At 37.7% G+C, this 22,936-nt stretch overlaps 1 protein-coding gene across 3 annotated transcripts in view; it reads right to left on the reverse strand.

The window, feature by feature from the left end:
* Positions 1-22,936, reverse strand: part of PPP1R9A (protein phosphatase 1 regulatory subunit 9A) — a 320,149-nt gene that overhangs the window by 14,634 nt on the left and 282,579 nt on the right. The window contains exons 12-15 of one of the 3 annotated variants that reach the window (XM_061198552.1): positions 20,553-20,710; positions 19,744-19,987; positions 10,205-10,292; positions 10,022-10,105 (exon numbers count right to left, since the gene is read on the reverse strand). In XM_061198552.1, the coding sequence (XP_061054535.1) occupies positions 10,022-10,105; positions 10,205-10,292; positions 19,744-19,987; positions 20,553-20,710 (574 nt within the window). Of the gene's footprint in view, positions 1-10,021; positions 10,106-10,204; positions 10,293-19,743; positions 20,042-20,552; positions 20,711-22,936 lie in introns of all 3 variants that reach the window. The other 2 variants (XM_061198551.1, XM_061198553.1) reach the window with 2 other exon arrangements.

The raw sequence follows: 22,936 nt of genomic DNA on the forward strand, positions 1-22,936 counted from the left end.
CTAGTCTTATAGCATTGTGGTGGGAAAAGATACTTGATATGATTTCAATTTTCTTAAATTTACCAAGGCTTGATTTGTGACCCAAGATATCATCTATCCTGGAGAATGTTCCATGAGCACTTGAGAAGAAAGTGTATTCTGTTGTTTTTGGATGGAATGTCCTATAAATATCAATTAAGTCCATCTTGTTTAATGTCTCATTTAAAGCTTGTGTTTCCTTATTTATTTTCATTTTGGTTGATCTGTCCATTGGTGAAAGTGGGGTGTTAAAGTCCCCTACTATGATTGTGTTACTGTCGATTTCCCCTTTTATGGCTGTTAGCATTTGCCTTATGTATTGAGGTGCTCCTATGTTGGGTGCATAAATATTTACAATTGTTATATCTTGTTCTTGGATTGATCCCTTGATCATTATGTAGTGTCCTTCTTTGTCTCTTGTAATAGTCTTTATTTTAAAGTCTATTTTTTCTGATATGAGAATTGCTACTCCAGCTTTCTTTTGATTTCCATTTGCATGGAATATCTTTTTCCATCTCCTCACTTTCATTCTGTATGTGCCCCTAGGTCTGAGGTGGGTCTCTTGTAGACAGCATATATACACGTCTTGTTTTTGTATCCATTCAGCCAGTCTATGTCTTCTGGTTGGAGCATTTAATCCATTTACATTTAAGGTAATTATAGATATGTATGTTCCTATTACCATTTTCTTAATTGTTCTGGCTTTGTTACTGTAGGTCTTTTCCTTCTCTTGTGTTTCCTGCCTAGAGAAGTTCCTTTAGCATTTGTTGTCAAGCTGGTTTGGTGGTGCTGAATTCTCTTAGCTTTTGCGTGTATGTAAAGGTTTTAATTTCTCCGTCAAATCTGAAAGAGATCCTTGCTGGGTAGAGTAATCTTGGTTGTAGGTTTTCCCTTTCATCACTTTAAATATGTCCTGCCACTCCCTTCTGGCTTGCAGAGTTTCTGCTGAAAGATCAGCTTTTAACCTTGTGGGGATTCCCTTGTACGTTATTTGTTGCTTTTCCCTTGCTGCTTTTAGTATTTTTTCTTTGTATTTAATTTTTGGTAGTTTGATTAATATGTGTCTTGGCGTGTTTCTCGTCAGATTTATCCTGTATGGGACTCTCTGTGCTTCCTGGACGTGATTGACTATTTCCTTTCCCATATTAGGGAAGTTTTCAACTATAATCTCTTCAAATATTTTCTCAGTCCCTTTCTTTTTCTCTTCTTCTTCTGGGACCCCTATAATTCGAATGTTGGTTCGTTTAATGTTGTCCCAGAGGTCTCTGAGGCTGTCCTCAATTCTTTCCATTCTTTTTTCTTTATTCTGCTCTGCAGTAGTTATTTCCACTATTTTATCTTCCAGGTCACTTAACTGTTCTTCTGCATCAGTTATTCTGCTATTGATTCCTTCTAAAGAATTTTAAATTTCATTTATAGTGTTGTTTATCATTGTTTGCTTGCTCTTTAGTTCTTCTACCTCCTTGTTAAACGTTTCTTGTATATTTTCCATTCTCTTTCCAAGATTTTGGATCATCTTTACTATCATTACTCTGAATTGTTTTTCAGGTAGACTGCATATTTCCTCTTCATTTATTTGGTCTGGTGGATTTTTACCTTGCTCCTTCATCTGCTGCATATTTCTCTGTCTTCTCGTTTTGCTTAACTTACTGTGTTTGGGGTCTCCTTTTCACCGGCTGCAGGTTCGTAGTTCCCACTGTTTTTGGTGTCTTCCCCCATTGGGTAAGGTTGGTTCAGTGGATTGTGTAGGCTTCCTGGCGGAGGGGACTGGTGCCTGTGTTCTGGTGGATGAGGCTGGAGCTTGTCTTTCTGATGGGCAGGACCACATCCAGTGGTGTGTTTTGGGGTATCTATGAACTAAGTATGATTTTAGGCAGCCTCTCTGCTATTGGGTGGGGTTGTGTTCCTGTCTTGCTAGTTGTTTGGCATAGGGTGTCCAGCACTGGAGCTTGCTGGTCATTGAGTGGAGCTGGGTCTTAGCATTGAGACAGAGATCTCTGGGAGAGCTCTCGCTGATTGATATTACGTGGGGCCGGGAGGTCTGTGGTGGTTCCATGTCTGAACTCGGCTCTCCCACCTCAGCGGCTCAGGCCTGAGAGCCAGCTGGAGCACCAAGACCCTGTCAGCCACACGGCCAAACTTTAAGCTTGATTTATTTAATTCGAGTGTCCATCCTTGACTCTGTTCCCATATGGAATGGATCTTGATCTTATATATCCTTTTCTTAATCCTCCTTGGAACTAGGAAAAAGAGAGTAATGTATCACTTCATTTCCAGCATAGAGTTCACTGTCCACTACCACTTTTAATAGGTAGGAAATAAGAATATTGTTGCCAAATTGTTGTCATTCTAATGCCCTATTTGAAAAGGACTTTTGGTAGTTCAAATCCTGGCCAGGTTAACATTTCAAAGAAAATCTGTAGACCACGTCTCATTAAACCCTTTCATAAAATTCTCACTGCCAGGAAAATACTCAAGAGTAAAAATTCCATGTGGACTTGTACATCCAGCACTAAAGACGGGTCCGAAGGCCAATGTGATGAATGAGATCATAGAAGCTCACCTTTGGATAATATCCAGAGGCTTTCTGCTCTAGGTTTCCACACCACGATAACGGAGGAACAAAGGAATAGTCACACAGAAAGCAAAGAAAGCCCACTTCTAAGGAGACAACCACTGTCCTCACTGCTGCAAACCACCAGATCCTGGGGTATTTTGAAGACTATTTTCCAGGTCTGGCTGTGCCCCTGCTGGGGCTGTATCCTGTCCCCCTCATTTCTTTGTGTATCCTTGACTCTAAAACTCCCTGAGCTGATGGAACCTCTGTGTGGTTCCTAGTATCCTTCAAAAAACTGAACAGTGGTATGCTTCCATTTGCTTGGACCTAGAGTATAGAATATCCATTTAAAAAAGCAAACTCTTCACTACTTTAAAATTATAGACCTATCAGCTCACCAGCTTTCTAAAATAAATGCCAATTTCCTTTTGGATATACAACTCTCGGGCCTACAAAAGGAGCAGAAAGGGTTTGGTAACAGTTATTCTACTATTGACCACTCTTATAGTCTGTTTCACTTTGTGGAGAAATCTGTTAAGAATAACATAAAATTCTTCCTTCCCTCCTTCCCTCCCTCCCTCCTTAACTTTTTTGACTCTGAGGGCAGGTTATGGGCCAAGGGGCATAAACTCCATACAGATCCTTAATAATTCCCTTGAAAAATCAAGATTGGTAGAAATGAATACTTAATAGATCTGAAAATAATTTCTAGAGGATCAAAACAGGTATGTGTTCTATACTTGCTTCATTTTCTTTTTTAGCTTATACACTGAAGACTCACTATCATTTTTGGAAAAAATAGATTCACAAATCACTGCTATATCCCTGATTGTTTTATTGTTAGGAACTGGGAGAAAGCATGTCTTCAAATTAAGTCTCTATAATCCGAAAATGCCATTTGCTGGGGGTGTGAGGTGGGGAGAGTAACTGCCTCCTGGCATTTAAATAGTTTATAATTAACAACTCTATAAAACAATTAACTCATTTATATATCTTGAAACCAGTTTACCCTGGTGCTAGCACCCCAAAATTAAGTTGCTCAGGTAAACATTCCATGGTGATTTTTTTTTTTTGGTTTGTTTTAATTTTGAATACAATTAAGTATTCAGAGTCTAATTGGATGTCATCAAAATATAATTAGGAGTTCAGGAACTTCCAGAACAGAAAAAGTATAAACAGAATATAGAATTCAAGCAGGTAGTAAAGGAGGTTAATTGAAGAAAGTTAGGTGCAACCAGAGGAAGGATTGCAGACCTCCATTTACTCAAATCAGATGAAGTAATTCTGCAAGGTTCTAACATCCACCAAGGACATGGAGGTTGTAAAGCCAGCCCCTTCTGAAGGGGACTGAGAGACCTGAACAGGTAACAGCTATAACAAGCAGGTGTCCATCTGCAGCCAGGCCAACAACCTTGAAATATCCTCCTTCTAGATCCTGAGTTATGGTCTAAATATCTGATCAATAACCAACAGCCCATTTGAGATGGTCAACGTAGAGTGCTTAACCTTAACTTATGATGGGGTTCAGGACATGCTACCCCCAAATAGGGCACACCTTGGCATAGTGAATATTTTAAGCTGAAGGAATTTGAGAAAAGGCAGGTGCAGGAAGGGCTCTCTGACCTTCCCCAGCTCCCCTGAACCAGGTCATAAGACCCTCATGTAAGAGAGGTGCCCTCCCTATACCCAGAGGAAAGAAGCATCCTTAACTCCATAGATGGACAGACGCCAAGAGGAACCTGAGCAAATGAATGAACAGGCCTGGTTAAGTTTCCCCAGTTTACTACCCTTAGCCTCATACCTTTCTGTCCTATCACACTTCCCCACAACTTTCCACACTTCATCAAACCTAGGATAAAAATTCTCCAGGCTTAACTCCTTCTTTGGGTCTTTATTTCCTAATGAAGGCTCCTGTGTCTCATAAAACTTACATTAAATACATTTGTATGCTTTTCCCTTGTTAATCTGTCTTCTGTCAGTCTAATTTACAGGGCTTCAGTTGAAGAACCTAGGAGTGTAGAGGGAAAAATATATTTTTTTCTTCCCGTACACTCACTTGAGATGGAGAAACTGTTCCCTTAATGAGTCTTCCCCATACTGGGAAGATATAAAATGAAACAGCAAGATGATCATGTAAATAAAATCCATATTATCAAAACAAAAATATTAGTTTAGAAATAATAAATATACTGGTTAGTTTTTAAGAAAATTTGTATTATTAGAAACTGAGAAAGAAACTTGTCTATTGAGTCTACCTTAATATATTTAACTGATTTCAGATTTAACTAATTAAGGTGTAAAACTACCACACTGATAAAGAGTATTGGGATGTTTAGAGTCACTATAGTTATTTTAATTTAGTAGATTTTCAAGAGTTTTTTTAAGTATGAAAAGTGTTGATCTGTTAGGAATGTAAGTTTGTCAGGTTTTAGGCACTGGAAATTACTTAAAAGGAAAACTAAATAGATTAAATTTATAAATGCAGCTAAAAACAGGACAGACAATTATGGGGGAACAGGTCTGCTCTCCTGAGGCTAAGCTAATATTGTTCAAAGGTTTTCACGAAAGTGAAACCTTTTTTATTTCATATAAAATTTTACTCGATGTGTAAAACAAAATGACGGGATTTGTAAGTTGAGCTAAACTCAAAAAAAGCTAGGTTTTAAAACTGGAGACTTTAACAAATTACTCTTAATTTATAACCCAAATAATCCTCTTTTTAAGAACAAAGCTACTACCTTTGGGCGTTAAAAATATCAAGTGAAGGGGAGAGCCCACGTGAGCTACATGGCCAAGGTTAAGTTCTCCAGTGGTGGGTTTTTGCCATCACTGTTCATGGCCACTAGTGGCTTGGTAATGTGCGCTCTAAAACTTTTCAGGCTCAAATTATTCTGCCATTTTCTAATGCCCATTCTCCACCAGCATTTATAACTACATTTTTGTTTCTTGTTTTTAAAAAAATTTTTTTTTTTTTTTGAAGGAAAAAGCTGGCTCCTCTCTGGGGTGCCTCTGTGGAGCAGGTGTAGGCAGAGAAAGGGGTTTCTCTCTCTGTGTACATGTGTTTATCCCACTCCTCAGCTCTTCTGAAAGGGTGTGTTTCAACTCCAGCTCAGGAGCAGAGGCTTGGCCCTTGCTCAGCAACAGGGCAGAACTGCCCTCCAGGTACTTGTCATGCAGTATAATCTCAAACCCACTGTAGTACCATGATTTATCTAAAGTTTCTTTGAGAGAAACTGCCTGAACTATAATCCACATGGTCCATTTATTCGTCAAGATATTACCAAAGTCACCCCTGCATGAATGAGACTGCCAGCAAAATATGTCCAGAGAATATTTTGTTTTATATCCCTGCAATAAGAATTACTTTAAGCATTAATAGTGATGATAGCCATTTATATTTACTAAGGACTTAAAATGTGCTTAAATGTGATCTCAATCCCCTTAATGACCTGAAGAGGTAAATACATGTTTCCATCTTATTGATGAGAAAACTGAGGTACAGAGAGGTGAAGTAACTTGCTCAAGAGGACAAGGGGCAGAGCTGTGATTTGAACTCAGGCTCTTAATCGCCTTGACATTATGCTCTTGGCTTTTACTGGAGGCCACTGTTATATTTACTATGAAAGTACTGCTGAAGATGTTCTGTTTTAAGTACCAACTTTACTTTTTTCTTTATCTTGTTTTTCCCTATCCGATTTACTTTTAAAATAAATTATACTGTTGTACCATATGTATTTTTGTATATACACAAATAATATTTGGAACAAAGAGGAGTACATATAGATAAAAAGAGAATGAACAAACAAATGAATACATGCTAATTTATAGACCAACAAGAGTCAGAAATCAAGAGTATGTTTTTCATAGAATCATATAGATCAACACTGTCCAACAGAAATATAATATGAGCCACATAGGTAAACTAAAATTTTCTAGTGGCCACATGGAAAAAAAGAGGTAAAATTAATTTTTATAATATATTTTATCTCACCCAAAATATTCAAAATATTATTTCAACATGTAATCAGTATTATAAAATTATTAAGATACTAAGATATGTCACATTCTATTTTTTTCCATGCGAAGTCTTTGCAATCGAGCATGCTTTTTCTCCTACAACACATCTCGATGTAGACAAGCTACATTTCAAGTGCTCAACGGCCACATCTGACTAGAGATGACCATGCTGGATAGTGCAGGCAGAGATGCATAGGGAGTTACAGACCATGTAGTTTTAGTTGACCACACTTATTTTTTGGTAGGAAACCAAGGTCCAAGGAATTCAGACTTACCTATGGCAAAGTCAGGACGAATACTGGATTCCAGCTCAGTGTTTTCTCCACTGTTCACACTTCTAAGGTGAAAGCAGATTTGCTTCCACAGAGGAGTGCCATCTCCCTTCCCCATAATTTTCCCACGCGCTACCCTCTAGCCTTGGTTTGAGATACACATATCTGCTCACAGGGCTTTCCATTCAGTGACTAAACTCGGAGCTTCTCCTACAGAGCTCCAAAAATAGACACTCCGCTGACACCAGTGGCTCCTTACTCTAAGGAGAGTATTTTAGCTTACTCTTTGGTATGTACTTTAAGGGATGAACAAGCTCTGATGATTAAGTGTTTCCTGCTTTTGTTATCTGCTATGTTATCTGGTTAAATCAGAAAGTTCACTGAGCACGTATTTGAAAAGGACAGAACCAAACCATGTATCTCTGTAGGGTTTACTTCTTATTTTAGCCTCATCTATTTGTTTCATGTTGGTCATGTATTTGAATCACTTTGTCTCCACAAGGAATACAGTAAATTCTTTACTCTTTGGGAAGGGAAAAACTAAAACCAAGACCACATTTAGCGAACGTCTGGCCTCTTTCAAGTCCGGTAGACTTAGGTTATCACTGATTGAATGACCTCATAAGATTTTTACAATCTTATAAGAACTGGATGAAAAGCCTAAAAGATAAGATTACTAACTCAATTTGTGAATCAGTCCCTCCTTTTTCTGAGAAAACCTCACAGGAGTGATGAGTTTACTCCCAGTTCTTCTCCACAACTGCAGTGGGACCCTGCAGCTGATGGTGCTTGCCACCTACCTACCTTCAGGGGGGGGCCTGTGAAACCAAGTCAACTGCATTATGCTCCTACTGGGCAGTAACTGTACTTCCTGGAATATGTTCTGAATAAGGTTCTGGCCCATTATTCATCTACATAGGAGAATGGAGGCTGTCATTAGATTTGATTACTGTTAACCAATTACTGTGATAGCTCAAAAATTTATTTTTTTGAAACTGAAAAAGTCCTTCTTCTTCCCTGCCCTACTGTTTCAATTACATGAATTCCTTTCATTCCTGTCAACCTTCTACTGTAATTACAAATAATTATGAAACTATGATTCTAACTGAAAACTACTTTGTAACGTTGTACACGTGAATTGTTTGTGACTACTGATGCAGAGAGACTGCAGAGTTAATGTTTTAAAATGTAGCTGACTAGGCAGCCTAGCTGGCTGCTGGCTCAAAAGCTGGTATCAGCTGTGGTTAAGCAGCGCGATGATGACCACCCACCCTGGACTACGGTGGTTTTGCCTGGAGTAAGGTGAGTTATTTGCCAACAGAGTCAAGACCTGCTTGACTTTCACCTGCAATTTACACAAGGGCGTGAGAACTCTCTGGCTCCTACGACGAAATTCAGTCAAACCTTCTCCCCTCCCCTCTGTTGGATGCCTGCGCTTATGTCCCATTGAGGGTGGGGACCCAAAGGTGAGAGGTAGTGGCTGCCTCAGGAGCCCAGGGACCGAAGGGAGCACAGTGTCACTTCAGAAGTGTTCAAGTTTCTCTCCCATTGTGCATTTGGGCATCTCTCTCTCTCCCTTAAACGGTTTCACTATCTGTTTTTGTTTTTTCCCCTGAGCATATTTGATAGTTTTCTATTCTTAATTCTAAGGCACAAAGTAGACTGTTTTATATTTCTCACTCTAAAACCACACAAAGTTAAAAGCGCTCTTGAGTTGCATTATGGCCTTATTTTTCCTGAGATCCCTGTCCTCAATATAAACAGAGCTTTCTTGCCTTTCTCCATTGTACAGCATAAAGGAAACCCAGACTAACAAAAATAATTAATTCTGGAATTCTCTCTTCTCATCCCTCACCCTCTCCCCCATTCTCCTGTAATCCCAGGGAGAAGGTACAATTTCTCACCAAGGTGTATGCCAGAAAAGAGAAAAAAGGAAACAGCTGGGGACAACCTATAAAATGGATAGGTGGTCCCCAAATAATTTTACATTCTTTTATTCTTAGCATTTTGTCTGTTTCTTCCTTAGTCTATACTATTGGGATGATTCCCAAAATTCATAAATAAATGTAAACATCATTAGATGCTTAAGTAACTAGGAGGTGACATGCAGTGTTGGAAAGACATCTGGACAGGAGGCCAAGCCCCAGCTAACTGACATTAATTGCTTGTTGCATAATCATGGGCTAATCAATTAAATTCTATGAAGGTGAAGTTCTTCATCAGTAAAGTATGGTATTATTATCTGCCCTCCCAATCTTATTGTAAGGATCAAATGAAATGATAAATATAAAACTTCTTTGTAACTTGCAAATAATAATAAGAATGATAGCAGATTGCTATCATTATTATTATTTTTGAATGCCTCCTATGTGCCAGGTACCATTTTAAATGCTTTACATGAAAACTCATTTAATCCTTACACTAACAGGTAGCTACTCTTATTATCCTCATTTCATATATGAGAAAACAAAGGCACAGAGGCTAAATAACTTGTCGAAGGTTTTAAAGGTAGTAACTGGGAGAGCGCTGATTCAAACCCAGGCAGTTGGACTTCAGAGAGAGCTCTGTGCTTTACTGTCTCCCTATATAAACCTAAGTTTACAATTATGTAATCTCAGAATAAAGTTGGGAAAGCTTGACAATGTGCTATACAAAGCTCACTTCTCTATAGGAAAGTCTTTATTAAACAGTAAGCATAGCGCCAGCAAAAATCAACATAATAGCTGAGTTCAGTGAGACACTGGTCTTTCTTAACCGCATGTGGACAGAACAGTCTTGAAAGCCAACAAGATACTTAAATGCAAAATTACCCTTTCAGACTTATAACCAGAAGACACAAGAATTGTGGGTAGCCAGGCAAAAAAGCTGAAATGTGTCTAACTGACACATCACATAGATACATTTATGCTGTATTTAGATAAACATTTATTAAAACTGTTCATGCGACCATAATTCTGCAATTAAGCCAATAGATCTACCCGAGGCCAGGTGTAGGCTTCAATCCGAGTAAGACAAATACAAACTGCAATTTGTTTTCATCTCACCTCTAGCTGTATCACTTCAGCACAGAGATACTGACCACTAATTCTGGTTAACAATGGAAGGGGGCCAGAAAGTTTAGATGCAGATACATCTGTTCTTAATCACCCACCCGTACCTGCTACCTGGAGAAAACCTACTGGCTTCTTTCTCTTTTTCTTTCCATTTCTTTCCCTTGTTGGAATTCCTTCGCAAAGGCGCCCTATAATGACAGCACACAGTCAGAAAGGGGAATTTGACATTTTCTCATTTAATCCTTCTCTTACAGAGGGCTTGCTTTTTAACTTCATGAAGTGCTTACCCCAGATCCACAAACTTCCGCTTAAATTTTCCTCCTCGCACCACCAACAAACTTGATGCCCTCAGTGATCTGGGACCTTTGGCACCATCTAGGATATACACATATGTGAAAAAAGCAATTATTATCATTTTTAAAAAGCTACTGTCAAAAGTCATTGCATCTCTGAATCTACGGGGTTTGCATCAATTCCTAACAGTAAAAGAAAATACTGGATGCCTTTATTAACATACAGGAAACATAGCTATGTTGAGGAACATTCAGTCAAACCAGGAGAGGTCCTGTTAGACAGAAGCCCAATACTTATCACAAAGAATTTTAGCTTCAAATAAACTGGAATGAAAAAAAATAAGCAAGAATAAACACTATCAAATCATCCTTTACATTCAAAGCAGGGACCAAATGACTTTCCTTCTGTTCCTTCTCTGGCTCCAACTCCTTGCTTCAAATGTCTGGGCTCTGTCCTCCGTGCCTTTCTTGCTTTTGGGTTTTAGCACCTTCTGACAGGACCCCAGCTCACTTCCCCCATATGTCCCAAGTCCAGTAAAGAAAGTAACCCATGAGAGTCTGGGAGATTAGGGAGAAAGTGAGAGTCAAAGCTTTCCCTTCTCATCTGCCCCTTGCTAATGGCTTGTGGCCAGTCTTGGGATAGAGGAGACAGAACATGGGGGAGACTTCTCAAGCAGGAGCTCAGCTATAAAACATTTATATTTTTGAAAGGTCTTTTTTTAGAAGTTGGCTTTAAGCACAACTTGGCTGGCTTCCCATGATGTGGAAGATGCCAAAACCTCCCCAGTGCTTGCAGCTGAATGATCTTTGCCTCTCTCCGAGTTACGCTGGCACTCTAAAGCACAGCAGCTGCTGGGGGATGGGGACACTTGAAATGATGCCAAAAACCAATCAGAGGAGACGCTTTGCCAATGGAATTCAATGTCAGTTGTAGGAACTAGATTCCACTGGTGGCACTTATTCTACCTTGGACAAGGTAGAAACTCCTAAGGCTCTACTTGGAGCTATTTAGCAAAGAATGCTGTCTGGCATTATATTTCAGCATATCCAGTCATCTGAGATCATTAACAAGGGGTGTCTTTGATGCATATCTGTGTATGAAACTGCTCTTTCCCAATTGTCTGTTGGTGTCTGTCTCTTTTTAAAATTAAAAAGAAAATCCAGCAACCTTCTGGCATGGAGTGTAGTTCTCCTAAGAGAGTGTTCAATTAACCTTGCAGGTTAATTTTGCTTATGCTTTTTGTCTATTTCAGGAGAAATTTCTAAACACACATAACTTACAAACCATGATGTGCACACAGTTCTCATTTAGGAGTCTATTTTCGAAGCTCTGAAGAAGCACAGGATGTTGAAAAATACACTAAGGATTTTTAGCAATGAGCTTTTCATAGTTTTAGTTAATGATACACAGATTATAATAATCAATTCCTTGAAATGTACATAATCAAATAGAAGAGTAAGAAATATGTCCATGTCAAAATCCACTTCTAACCTCAAATATTTATTATGGCTCTTTGCATCATTACTCTTTGGGTAACTGAATTAAATAGCCACAGATGTGACACATGCACATAAAAAAATATACACACGGCACAAACTCGTTCTAAGGTGATTTTGCTAATGGACATTAAAAACAAAAGCAGGATTTCAATTTTCTTAACAGAACCTGAAGGAAAGAAAGTACCGGATTCTTCCAAATAAATTCTAGAGCAACTCTCAACAGCTAGGAATGTGCAAAGTTAAAAGGAGACTGCCATATTATTTTCGGAAATAAAGGTGGCTGGGAGATATTTTAACGAGTGGTGCGAAGACCAGATGAAACAATGTACATGGCAACACTCTGTAACCTATTAGTGTGGCAGTTATGTGGACATCTTGGGACTAAAAGCCTGATTCTGCCCATCAGAGAGCCTGCTGCTAGGCAACCTCACATCATTATCTCATACATTTGCCAAAGTGTGTTCCAAGGAACACTTAAATGAATTCTTTCAAAAGGCTGAAGAGGCAAGATTAAGTAATAATGCACTTTCCCGCTTTAAATCAATCAAATCCATCGTTAATGTACCTCAGAACTTCTAGTCCGCATAAAAACCAACATTGGATTGGTATGATTTCAGGAAAAGAAAAAGAACTGTGACATTTTTGTTTGTTATTTAGCTGTATGTGGAATTTCCATTAGGCTTTTTGAAATCTCTCCAATACTACCTTGACGAGCAATTAGAAGTCCAAGTCCTCACGTTGGGTGACCCAGCTTTAATCTTTGGCAACCTGGTCTTCATTTTCAAAGGTAATAATTGATCTCCTGAGCTAAATACTAAGGCCTTTTCTGGGACTGCATTCTTCTTAGTCTCACTGCAACAAGACCCTTGACTACCTCTTCTTTTATTCTGGGGACTCTGAAATCTACCTCCCAGCCCTGGCTTCTCTCTTGAGCTCAAGACCTCCTCTACTAAAAATGAGTTAATCACCTTTCCCTCATAATGCTTCTGATTTCCTATTTTCTATTAATGACAAGACCGTGTTTTCTGAGGCTAGAAACCCTGTGATCAGTTTTGACCTCCCTCTCTTCCCCTTGATCTCGTCAACTTACATACATTTCAACAGTTCTCATATCATTCTTTCCTGTCATTGTCTATTGCTCCTCCACCTTTCAGGGTCTCTTAACTCAACTTCCTCATACCTAGTGTCTTTTCCTTTTTATTCCTCTGCTCAAGCATCTTGTGGTTTTCTAGTAATATGATAAGGTATCTAAGGTATTTAAATTCTAGAGCTATAGACCTAACCTACCTGTTCAATTTTACGAGCAATCACTCTAACCTGAATAAACAGACTGCTTCCAGCAGGCTGGGACAGCCCCACTCCTGTCATTTCATCTTATGTGTGCCTGTCTCTGTCAATGCCATCTCCCTGCCTTATATGCCTTCCTTACCTATCTTTTTTGTTTTTTCAGTCCTTCAGTAGTTACTCTAATTGTATTTTCTTTGTCATGTCTCGTTTACTAATCTCAGCTAGGGTTAACCTCGCCGTCCTCTGAGCAATGATAAAATTTACTATTTCTATATGTATAAAGGCCTAATGCAACATAATAATAAATGAATCCTGTAAAGATTTCTACTTGCAAGGACATTAATTCAACAAATATTTCTGAAGATATGTTCTGTGTTAGGCAATGCCCTAACGGCCACATATACACTTAGAATAATGAACAAATCACAAGTAGAAAACTGATAGTAGTTCATTTACTCAACCTTGTCTGAACAAAGGCCCATTGCTATGTAAGTCCAGAGACTAAAACTTTAGTATTAGGCTATTCAAAGAATAGACAGGGGGAAAATATTTTCATGCCCTTTATTGCCATATAACTTGCTTAACAAACCTCTAGGAATAATCTTTTACTTTCTCTAATTTTAACTGAAATGGGGTTAGATGTTTATCATTTAGCCAGTTGTAATGGGATTCTTTCTATCCTAGTTCCACTGAGGTCTCACAAATATGACAACAAAATGATGACTTGTGAATGTGGTACTGGTGCAATTTAGAAAACACCCAACTTCAATTAGGTGTTCAATTGAAGAACGGAGAATTTGCCCCAGGAATGCAATCAACTACAGCTGTAACTTAATTATTACCTTTGTGGTACCTTGCTAGATCAAAAGTAATGGTATATCACTTTTAAAAAATCTTGATAAACGGCAACCAATGACTAAGACATTTTCAGAGTTTATCCAGCAATGTTGAGTGGAAGAAAATGTATGTCTAGACCAGGAGTCAGCAAATTTTCTGTAAAAGGCCAGAGAGTAAACATTTTAGGTTGTGGGCTACTGACTCTGTCACAGCTACTCAACTCTGCTACTGTAGTATGAAAACAGTATGTAACTGTATGAGTGTGGTTGTGCGCCAATAAAACTTTACTTATAAAAACGGCTGGCAGGGGCTTCCCTGGTGGCACAGTGGTTAAGAATCTGCCTGCCAATGCAGGGGACACAGGTTCGAGCCCTGGTCCGGGAAGATCCCACATGCCGTGGAGCAACTAAACCCGTGAGCCATAATTACTGATCCCACATGCCACAACTACTGAAGCCCGCGTGCCTAGACCCCGTGCTCTGCAACAAGAGAAGCCACCACGATGAGAAGCCTGAGCACTGCAACAGAGTAGCCCCCGCTCGCCGCAACTAGAGAAAGCCCACGTGAAGCAACGAAGACCCAACGCAGTCAAAAATAAATAAATTAATTAATTAAATAAAAGCATTTATCTCATCAGAAAAAAAAAAGGGGGTGGGGGGACTTCTCTGGTGGTCCAGTGGTAAAGAATCCACCTTACAATCCTTACAATGCAGGGGATGTGGGTTCGATTCCTGGTCAGGGAACTAAGACCCCACATGCTGCGGGGCAACTAAGCCCGTGTGCCACAACTACTGAGCTCACGCGCCTCAACTAGAGCCCGCGTGCTGCAAACTACACAGCCCAGGCGCCCTGGAGCCTGCACGCCACAACCAGAGAAGAGAAAACCCACACGCCATAACTAGAGAGAAGCCCATGCACCACAACGAAGAGCCCACACACCGCAACAAAAAATCCCACGTGCCTCAATGAAGATCCCATGTGCCGCAACTAAGACCCAATGCAGCCAAAAACTAAATTAAATAAATAAATAAATAAATAAATAATAAATCGTTTAAAAAAAAACGGGTGGAGGCCAAATTTGGTTTGACGACCTCTGTTCTAGAAGACTTGTACTGATTATCTAGAGAGACATACTTATTAATTCGTCCAAGAACCTTATTAATATCAATTATATGCATATACTTTACTAGGGGCCATGAATACAAAGATGAATCAGATGAGTGAGAAAACTCTGGCTCACACTTGACAACCTGATCACTTATTATCACACACAAAGTGACAGAAGCAGAAGTAACAGTGTGAAAATTTCTGTGGGATCAGAGAGAATAATTCACTTTGCCTGGGAATGGGGAGGGTGTGCAAAGGGTCCACTAAAGGAGGTGAGATTTAAGCTGAGCTTTGAAGAAGGACCAGAATTTCCTGGAGTGGCATGTTACGTATGAAGTTTGTACTTGTGAGTACAAATCCCATTCTAGTTCCTTTATTAAGGAGCCAGTGAGTTGTAAGAACCACACACATACAAACACATACACACAGGTAAATCAGGCTAACCACACTTAACCTCTGTTGAGTCCTGCTCTGAATGGCAAAGAACTCAAGGATTTCACAGAATGTAAAGAGTCTTGACAGGTTTCTTTGCTATCTTTCAAGGTGCAACAGAGCCTGAGAGTGGAAGGCAGAAAGTACAGGGGCTTCCTGGTTATTGATGGTGGTGGTTGTGCGGTGTCAGAGAGACAGGGTCTGTCACCAAACAAACAAGCAAGCAATAAATCAAAGAGAGAGAGAGAAACAGAGACAGAGAGACAGACAAACAGACTCTAGTCTGCAAACTCCCTGCAGGAAAGGATGGAATGTTATCATTGTATATTCAGCCTTTAGCACAATGCCGGATGCAGAGCAGGTGCTCAATAACTATTTGTTGAATAAATACATGAATGAATGGATTAATATTAGTGAACATGGAAGGCACAGGAAGCTCTTCAAGGCTGGAAACTTTTATCCAGGGAAGGAAAGAATGTGAGGCACTGCTTTCATCTGGTCATAGTTAATGTCTAATAATGGTTATCATACTAGTAACTGACTATTTATAAAGTTAATACTTTATAAAAGCTCAATTAATTGCTCCTTTCTAGTTACCCAGAAGCATGATCAATCCAGGAAAATAAAAAAATGGGAAAGCTTAAGAGTTTGTCTCTGGAGAAGACACTACCCACCCCCTATTTCTTGGTCCTGCTTACTACAGCTGGAAGCTTAATCCCAAAGAAGAGGCAGTAGCAAGCAAAGAAGGTATTGGAGAAAAGACGGAATTCTCACATTTTAATGCTAATCACTGCTAACCACATTTTGCTGTATATTACTGCTAATGGATTGTGAAGCACAACTCACATCCATGTAATACTTCTCCAATTTGAGATGAAACATCTGCTTTTAGAAGTAAAAGGAAAAGAGAAATAATCTAGACAAGATGTAGCCACTTTTAAAAAATTTTAGTCAGATTTCATGTGAGGGATCCACTCTCCGACTATAAAGTACTCTCTTTCAGATAGCTAAGTTATGCCTTATAAACTCAAACAGTGGACTACAAAGTATTAACCTATATTTCCAAAATATATGCTTCTGCTCTTTTGCCTTCTTATGAACCAAGTAAGGTCTATACACATTTTTTTTTTCTTGAGGAGATGACAGAGGGCTTCACACAAGTATATTTCTATAAAAGTGCCATTACAATCCACAATTCAGGTTAGTTAATGAGAGTTTCTGAAGCCTTCATTCTTTTGAAAGTAGGCCAAAATCACCGTGTAAGTCCTTCACCAACTTTACAACTGCTTTTGATGAATTAGCAGGCTTGACATATTTTCTCTTGCCTCCGCTAGTATCTTGTACTCCCTAAGTACTTATTTTTTACCTTAAAATGTCTTCTGGAAGACTTGTGCTTAGGACCAGTCTGTGGAAGATAATTCCAGCAAATCAATAGGCTCAGGGAAGGAAACCAGGGAAAATATCAGGGATAAAGCTATGACACTTACTAAGAGTTACAAAACAAGGTGAGCCTCCACAATCAACTGTATTTCTATGTTGAGGATGTATTTGTAGAAAGATTACAACTTTTGCTCTGGTACAGATAAGTGAGCATGGACTTTTCAGTGTAGTGATGCACAATCATACCTGTAATGAATGCTAGCACTGCTAGCTTTGCTAGCACTGGTTGGTGGAAGTAATCTGATGGGTGTCTAACTCAAATGACTATTTCTCTGATCATTAATGAGGTTGATAACCTATTCATATTTTATAAGTAACATGAATTTTCTCTTCAATAAATTGATGATTTATTACCTTAGCCTATGCTTGACTTAAAAAATTCTTTGAAGCTACTTGTATGTTAGACATATAAAGTCTATCAGTTAACTTTGTATATATATTATTGTCTACTGAAATCAAGAGTATTTTATAAAATAATTTTAGAGTTTAAAGGAAAAACAATAAAATAAACACCCATTTCATTTCTCACCCCACTCCCATGAAGTTTATACCTAGGAAGTCCCCAGTATATTCTCTTCCATTTTCATTCCCTGACACTCCTCCCAAGTAATTAACTTTGTCATTCCATTTGTAACCTCAACATTTTGTTTGTGTCTCTAAATAATCTGCTAGTTTTGTGTGGCTTAAGATTCACTATTCAGTATGATGTTTTGTCATTGCTCTCTGGTAAATAACTAATCTTATTTGGATGATTTTTTCCTAATCCCTTCTTTACTTAACAAGTTTTTATAGGAAATGTCTGAAAAATTATATCAAATTCCTTTCAATGTCTATTAATATTATAACACTTCGCTTTTCCTTTGTTGATATGATGATTCATACAGTTAGATTTTCTAATGTTAAACCATCCTTACATTTCCATAATCAACCCTACATGATTATGGAATATAAGTAATTTTCACTCCTGGATTTAATTTACGAGCATCATATTTAAAATGAATCTACATTTAGATTTTATATAAGATTTTCTTATATAATAAGAATAAGAAATAAGATATATTTCTTAAGGTATAATAAGATTTTCTTTTTCCACATGATCTTTACTAGTTTTTAAGACTCTAGCTACATAAAATAAATGAAAAACATCCTCCTGGAATAATTAACATAAAATAGATGCTCTAATTTACCTTTTCCTATCTATTTTTTTTATAGGTGAGTCAGAATTCAGTTATAACACCACCTGGGCCCAGTACCTTTCTAAATGGAAGCTATAAAAATATATTTTATATTTCTGTACTTATTGGCTTATTCAGGTTTTCTTTTGCTTAGACCATTTTGAGTACTTTATATTTTGGTAGGAAATCCTCTATTTCCTCTAGATTTTCAAATCTGCCATAGAGTTTGCATGCTATCTTAAAATTTTTTTTAACCTCTGTATCTCCTTTCTCATTTCAAATGCTGTGGGTGTTTTGGTTTCTCTATTTTTTTTTCTTAACCTGTCCTTCCAGGGGGCTATTCACTTTTACACAGCTTTGCTGCGTTTTTTTGTGGAGGTGTTAAGAGTAGGCTTTTCATGTTAATAAAATTCATTAAACTCAGCTTTTATCTTCATTATCCCCTCCTTTCTATTTTCTGTTTTTTGGTTGTTCTTTCCCTTTATTTTGAATATTTATTTTATTTATTTTCAGTATTTATTTTTTACAATAAAAGCATTTAAAGCCATACATTCTCCTCTGAGTACAATATACTCTGACTACCGATTCAACTTTTGGAAATTTATTCTACAGAAATGAAAGCATTAGCATACAAGAATGTAAAGCATCAGAATGCTTATATCTTTTTCACAGTGGTAAGCAAACAAGCAAATAAACAACAACAACCTACCCCCACCCGGGATACAACCTAAATGTCCATCAATACTACAAGGGTTGCCTCAGTTATATGATCGGCTCACTATAGAAGATTATCTTGTCATTTAAATTTGTGTATATTGCCCCAGAGGGATGTCCATAAAATATTATCATGTGTATAACAAAACTGCAGAATAATGTCATTTGTAGAATTCACTTTTATAAAAAAAAATATATAAAACAAAACACACACCAGAAATTATTTTTGTTTATATATATATATACATTTGTTTTAAATATATGTGTATATATATATATACGGACACACATACACACCATATATATATCTATGTGCATTTCAGATGTGAAAATAATATAACCAAATCTTCTTGGTTACTTTAAAGGAACACATCAGATGTGGCAGGAAGAGAATGAACCTGTTCTTTATATATCTCTGCATCATTTCACTTGTTTAAACAGGAATTTATTACTTCTATAAATTAAAGCATACAATTAAAAGGACAACAATCTATTGACACTGCTATGAAATTCTGATGCTAATTCTAGGAGCATATTTTCAAATTTATTGACTAATCTCCCTGCATTATCTTTATCATAGCTTTTCTATAACATTCTTTGCAATATAAATTACTGTGAAAACTTCTTCTAAATAAAAACCAATTAATGGGTTAAGACCTATATTGTTTTCACTTTCATATATACATATTTTTTTCTAAATGATTATGTTAGTAGTTATTGAAACTATGGGCTACTATTACACAAAATCTCTGGAAGGCCTCCTGAAGAATTTCCTTCAATAGTAAACTTGTAGAAAGCTGAAGAAGTGAAATACTAATCAGGTAGGAAAAGATCAAAAAAAATAAAGTAAAAACGAGAGAAGGGTGTTCTCTTGTCCCATAATATAAAAGGAATGCAGTATTAATTATTAGCTATGAAAAGACACAGGCCTTTGTTTTTGTTGTTTTTTTTTTTTGAAAAGAGCCATTTTTACATGGCACAAATTGAGGTGTTAGTGAAGTCAGCAAAACAAAAGCTAAACAACAACAAAATTAACAGTACCTTTTTCTTGTAGTATTTTCTTGGTGGTGGCTTGATGGTGGCAAGGAGATTCTTCCATATCATGATCAGATTTTGAAGGAGAGGAGAATGACGTGTCTCCCCCAGTAGAGGAGGAAGGCTCCCTTTCTGGGTGCAGGGGTCCCTCTTGAAATTCAGCTATGTGGTCAGACGAGAAGGGCACACTGCCAGCCACTGGAGTGAGGGATGAAGCACCAGAATCTGATTCTGGAGAAGTTCTCAAACCCTTGGGCAGAAGTGATTTGGTAATGTGCATGTGGTTATAGAAACTGTTTGAAGGCTGTTGGTATAAGAGATTATAAAGGAGGTTATGCCACTGAGCATCAGTCCCATGTGATACTTACTTTGAAATCAGACGGACCTTTTTTTAGTAAATCCCTATGAAAACCCATTTTTGTTGGTTTACAGATAAGACTACATAGTTCACAACAATTCACCATATTACCTTTGTAGCTACCACAGATACCTAAGACATGTAGAAACAATGACTTGTACACTCATTATTTACCATCAGATAAAACCAACAGCTGAATATCAAAAGCACCATCATGAAATATGACAATATGGATAATGCTCTTGGTTATTAGTTCATCGAATGAGTACAGAAAGAATTTGAATTACAACGATATATCGAGGTGAATAAGAATTTAGGAGACAAAGAAGTGAACTATTCCAGCTGTTTCCAACTAGAATACAGAATATGGCTGCAGGAAAATCATTATCTTCAATAAGCTGTAGGAACAAGGATACAGCCCAAACTCACAAGTCAGAAAGCGGTCAGGGGCACTCACCTTTCGCTCCAGACTGTCTTCTCCATCTGTTGAACTGACACTATCATAGAGTCTTGTCCTAGAGGGCCTCTGGCGTCTGTTCTTCATGGAAAGCTGGGCCCGGGTTTTCAGTGCTTTTGAATCCAGTCGTTCTGTCTCTGGGACTGCTTCATTAAAGTCTAAGAAAAGAATATTGCAAAATAATCTGTGAAAACTTTGGAGAGGATTGACAGAGACCATAGACACTGATAACAAAATCTCAAGGTTATCAGTAATACCAGGCAGGAAACAGGTGACAACCATGGCGGCCTGTCTGGTAACAGAGGTAACAAAGAAATCAGTGAGATTTAGGAGAAATGTACAAAGCCTAAGGGAAGAAATGAACACTAAAGATGACCAAGTCAACAACAAAAATCTAACATCCAAAGACCATTAAAACCTTTCTACAACATAACTATAAAAAGCACGCACTTGTATTTATTTATTTACACGAATGCATGCTGGAGTGTTGGATGAACAAAGATACAAGAAGGTGTGTCAAAGTTGGGAGATCTTAGAAATCAAGAAAAAAACCTAAAAAAGTCAGGTGCCAGGTCAAGAGCAGATAACAAAAGGTGACCATCAGCATAAATTTTCTACAGCAAAAGTTACCAAGACTGTAACTGTAAGTAAGGACTGTACCATTTTGGTCTTAATATATTTTTTTCCACCCAAAATAGAGTTTCTGAAAATTTAGCTTGTTCTTCTTTGAACTCTCTAGAAAGACCAGCAAAGAACTTACCTCAACAGCAAATTTAAGATAGCTGGGGAAATAAAACAAGGTCGGGCTATCCAAGCAAAACAAAAACAAAAAACAGGTAAACCACCACAAGTACTTAATTTACTAGTATTATGGATGAAGTATAATAAACTGACCATTGATAGATGGATGGATAAAGAAGATGTGGTGTGTGCGTGTGCGTGTGTGTGTGTATACACAACAGACTATTACTCAGCCATAAAAAAAGAATGATATCTTGCTATTTGTAACAACATGGATGGACCTAGAGGGTATTATGCCAAGTGAAATAAGTCAGACAGAGAAAAACAAATACTGTATGATTTCACTTATGTGTGGAATCTAAAAAACAAAACAAATGAACAAACACAACAAAAGAGAAACAGAGTCTTAGATACAGAGAACAAACAGGTGGTGGCCAGAGAGGAAGGGATATGGAAATGAGTGAAATAGGTGAGGGAGATTAAGCAGTACAAGCTTCCAGTTACAAAATAAATGAATCATGGGGATAAAATGTACAGAGTGGGGAATACAGTCAACAATAGCATAATATCTTTGTATAGTAACAGATGGTAAACAGACTTACTGTGGTGATCACTTTGTAATGTATAAAAATATCAAATTGCTATGTTGTGCAACAGGAACTAACATAGTGTTGTAGGTCAATTATACTTCAAAAAAAAACCCCAACCAACCAAACAAACAAACTCACAGAAAAAAGGGATCAGATCTGTGGTTACCAGAGGTGGGGGTGGGAGAAGGGGGAATTAGATGAAGGTAGTTAAAGGTACAAACTTCAGCTATAAGATAAATAAGTACTAGGGATGTAATGTACAACATGATAGATATAATTAACACTGCTGTATGTTATATATGACAGTTAAGAGAGTAAATCCTAAGAGTTCTCATCACAAGGAAAAAATATTTTTTTCTCTTTTTCTTTTACTTTGTATCTATGTGAGATGATGGACATTCACTAAACTTACTGTGATAATCATTTCATGATTTATGTAAGTCAAATTATTATGCTGTATGCCTTAAACGTATACAGTGCTGTGTCAATTATATCTCAATAAAACTGCAAGATAAATAAAGTAAAAGAGCTGAAAAGTTAAAAGAAATACCGCTCCCCAATTTCCTTTTATTAACTTTTAAGTTTATATTCCAAGTTATGCGTATGCGTCTTTGTCTCATTTTTTTTTTCCTGTATATCTTCTCTCCCCACCAGAAACTACACTGATTTTTCAAAGGAAAGTGTTTAAGTCTTTAAATAAAAAGACTCAAAGAAAAAAAGAGTGAAGTGGAACACACACAAAATGGCCTGGTAAAGGCTAGAGGGAGAAACCACTGTGGTTCTCTTTAGTCTGCCTCTCCCCACCCTTAATCTTGCTGCCCAGAGTCTAAGTCAGGACTCAAAAGTTGCCATTCTAAAAGGGAAGAGGGTAGGTTACCCATGAACACTGGCTGAATAGGCACTGGCTGAGTAAAAGTGTTCCCCTAGTTGAATTTATTTGGAATGCTACTGCTCCTTACACTTGCATATGTAGCCACTCCTTAGAAATAATGAAGTTTGGTCATTAATCCTATTTTACCTTTTCAGAGCGGCAGTCATTAAATGAAGTCATAA

Source organism: Eubalaena glacialis, chromosome 8 (genome assembly GCF_028564815.1).
Source record: "Eubalaena glacialis isolate mEubGla1 chromosome 8, mEubGla1.1.hap2.+ XY, whole genome shotgun sequence".
Taxonomy (NCBI): Eukaryota; Metazoa; Chordata; class Mammalia; order Artiodactyla; family Balaenidae; genus Eubalaena; species Eubalaena glacialis.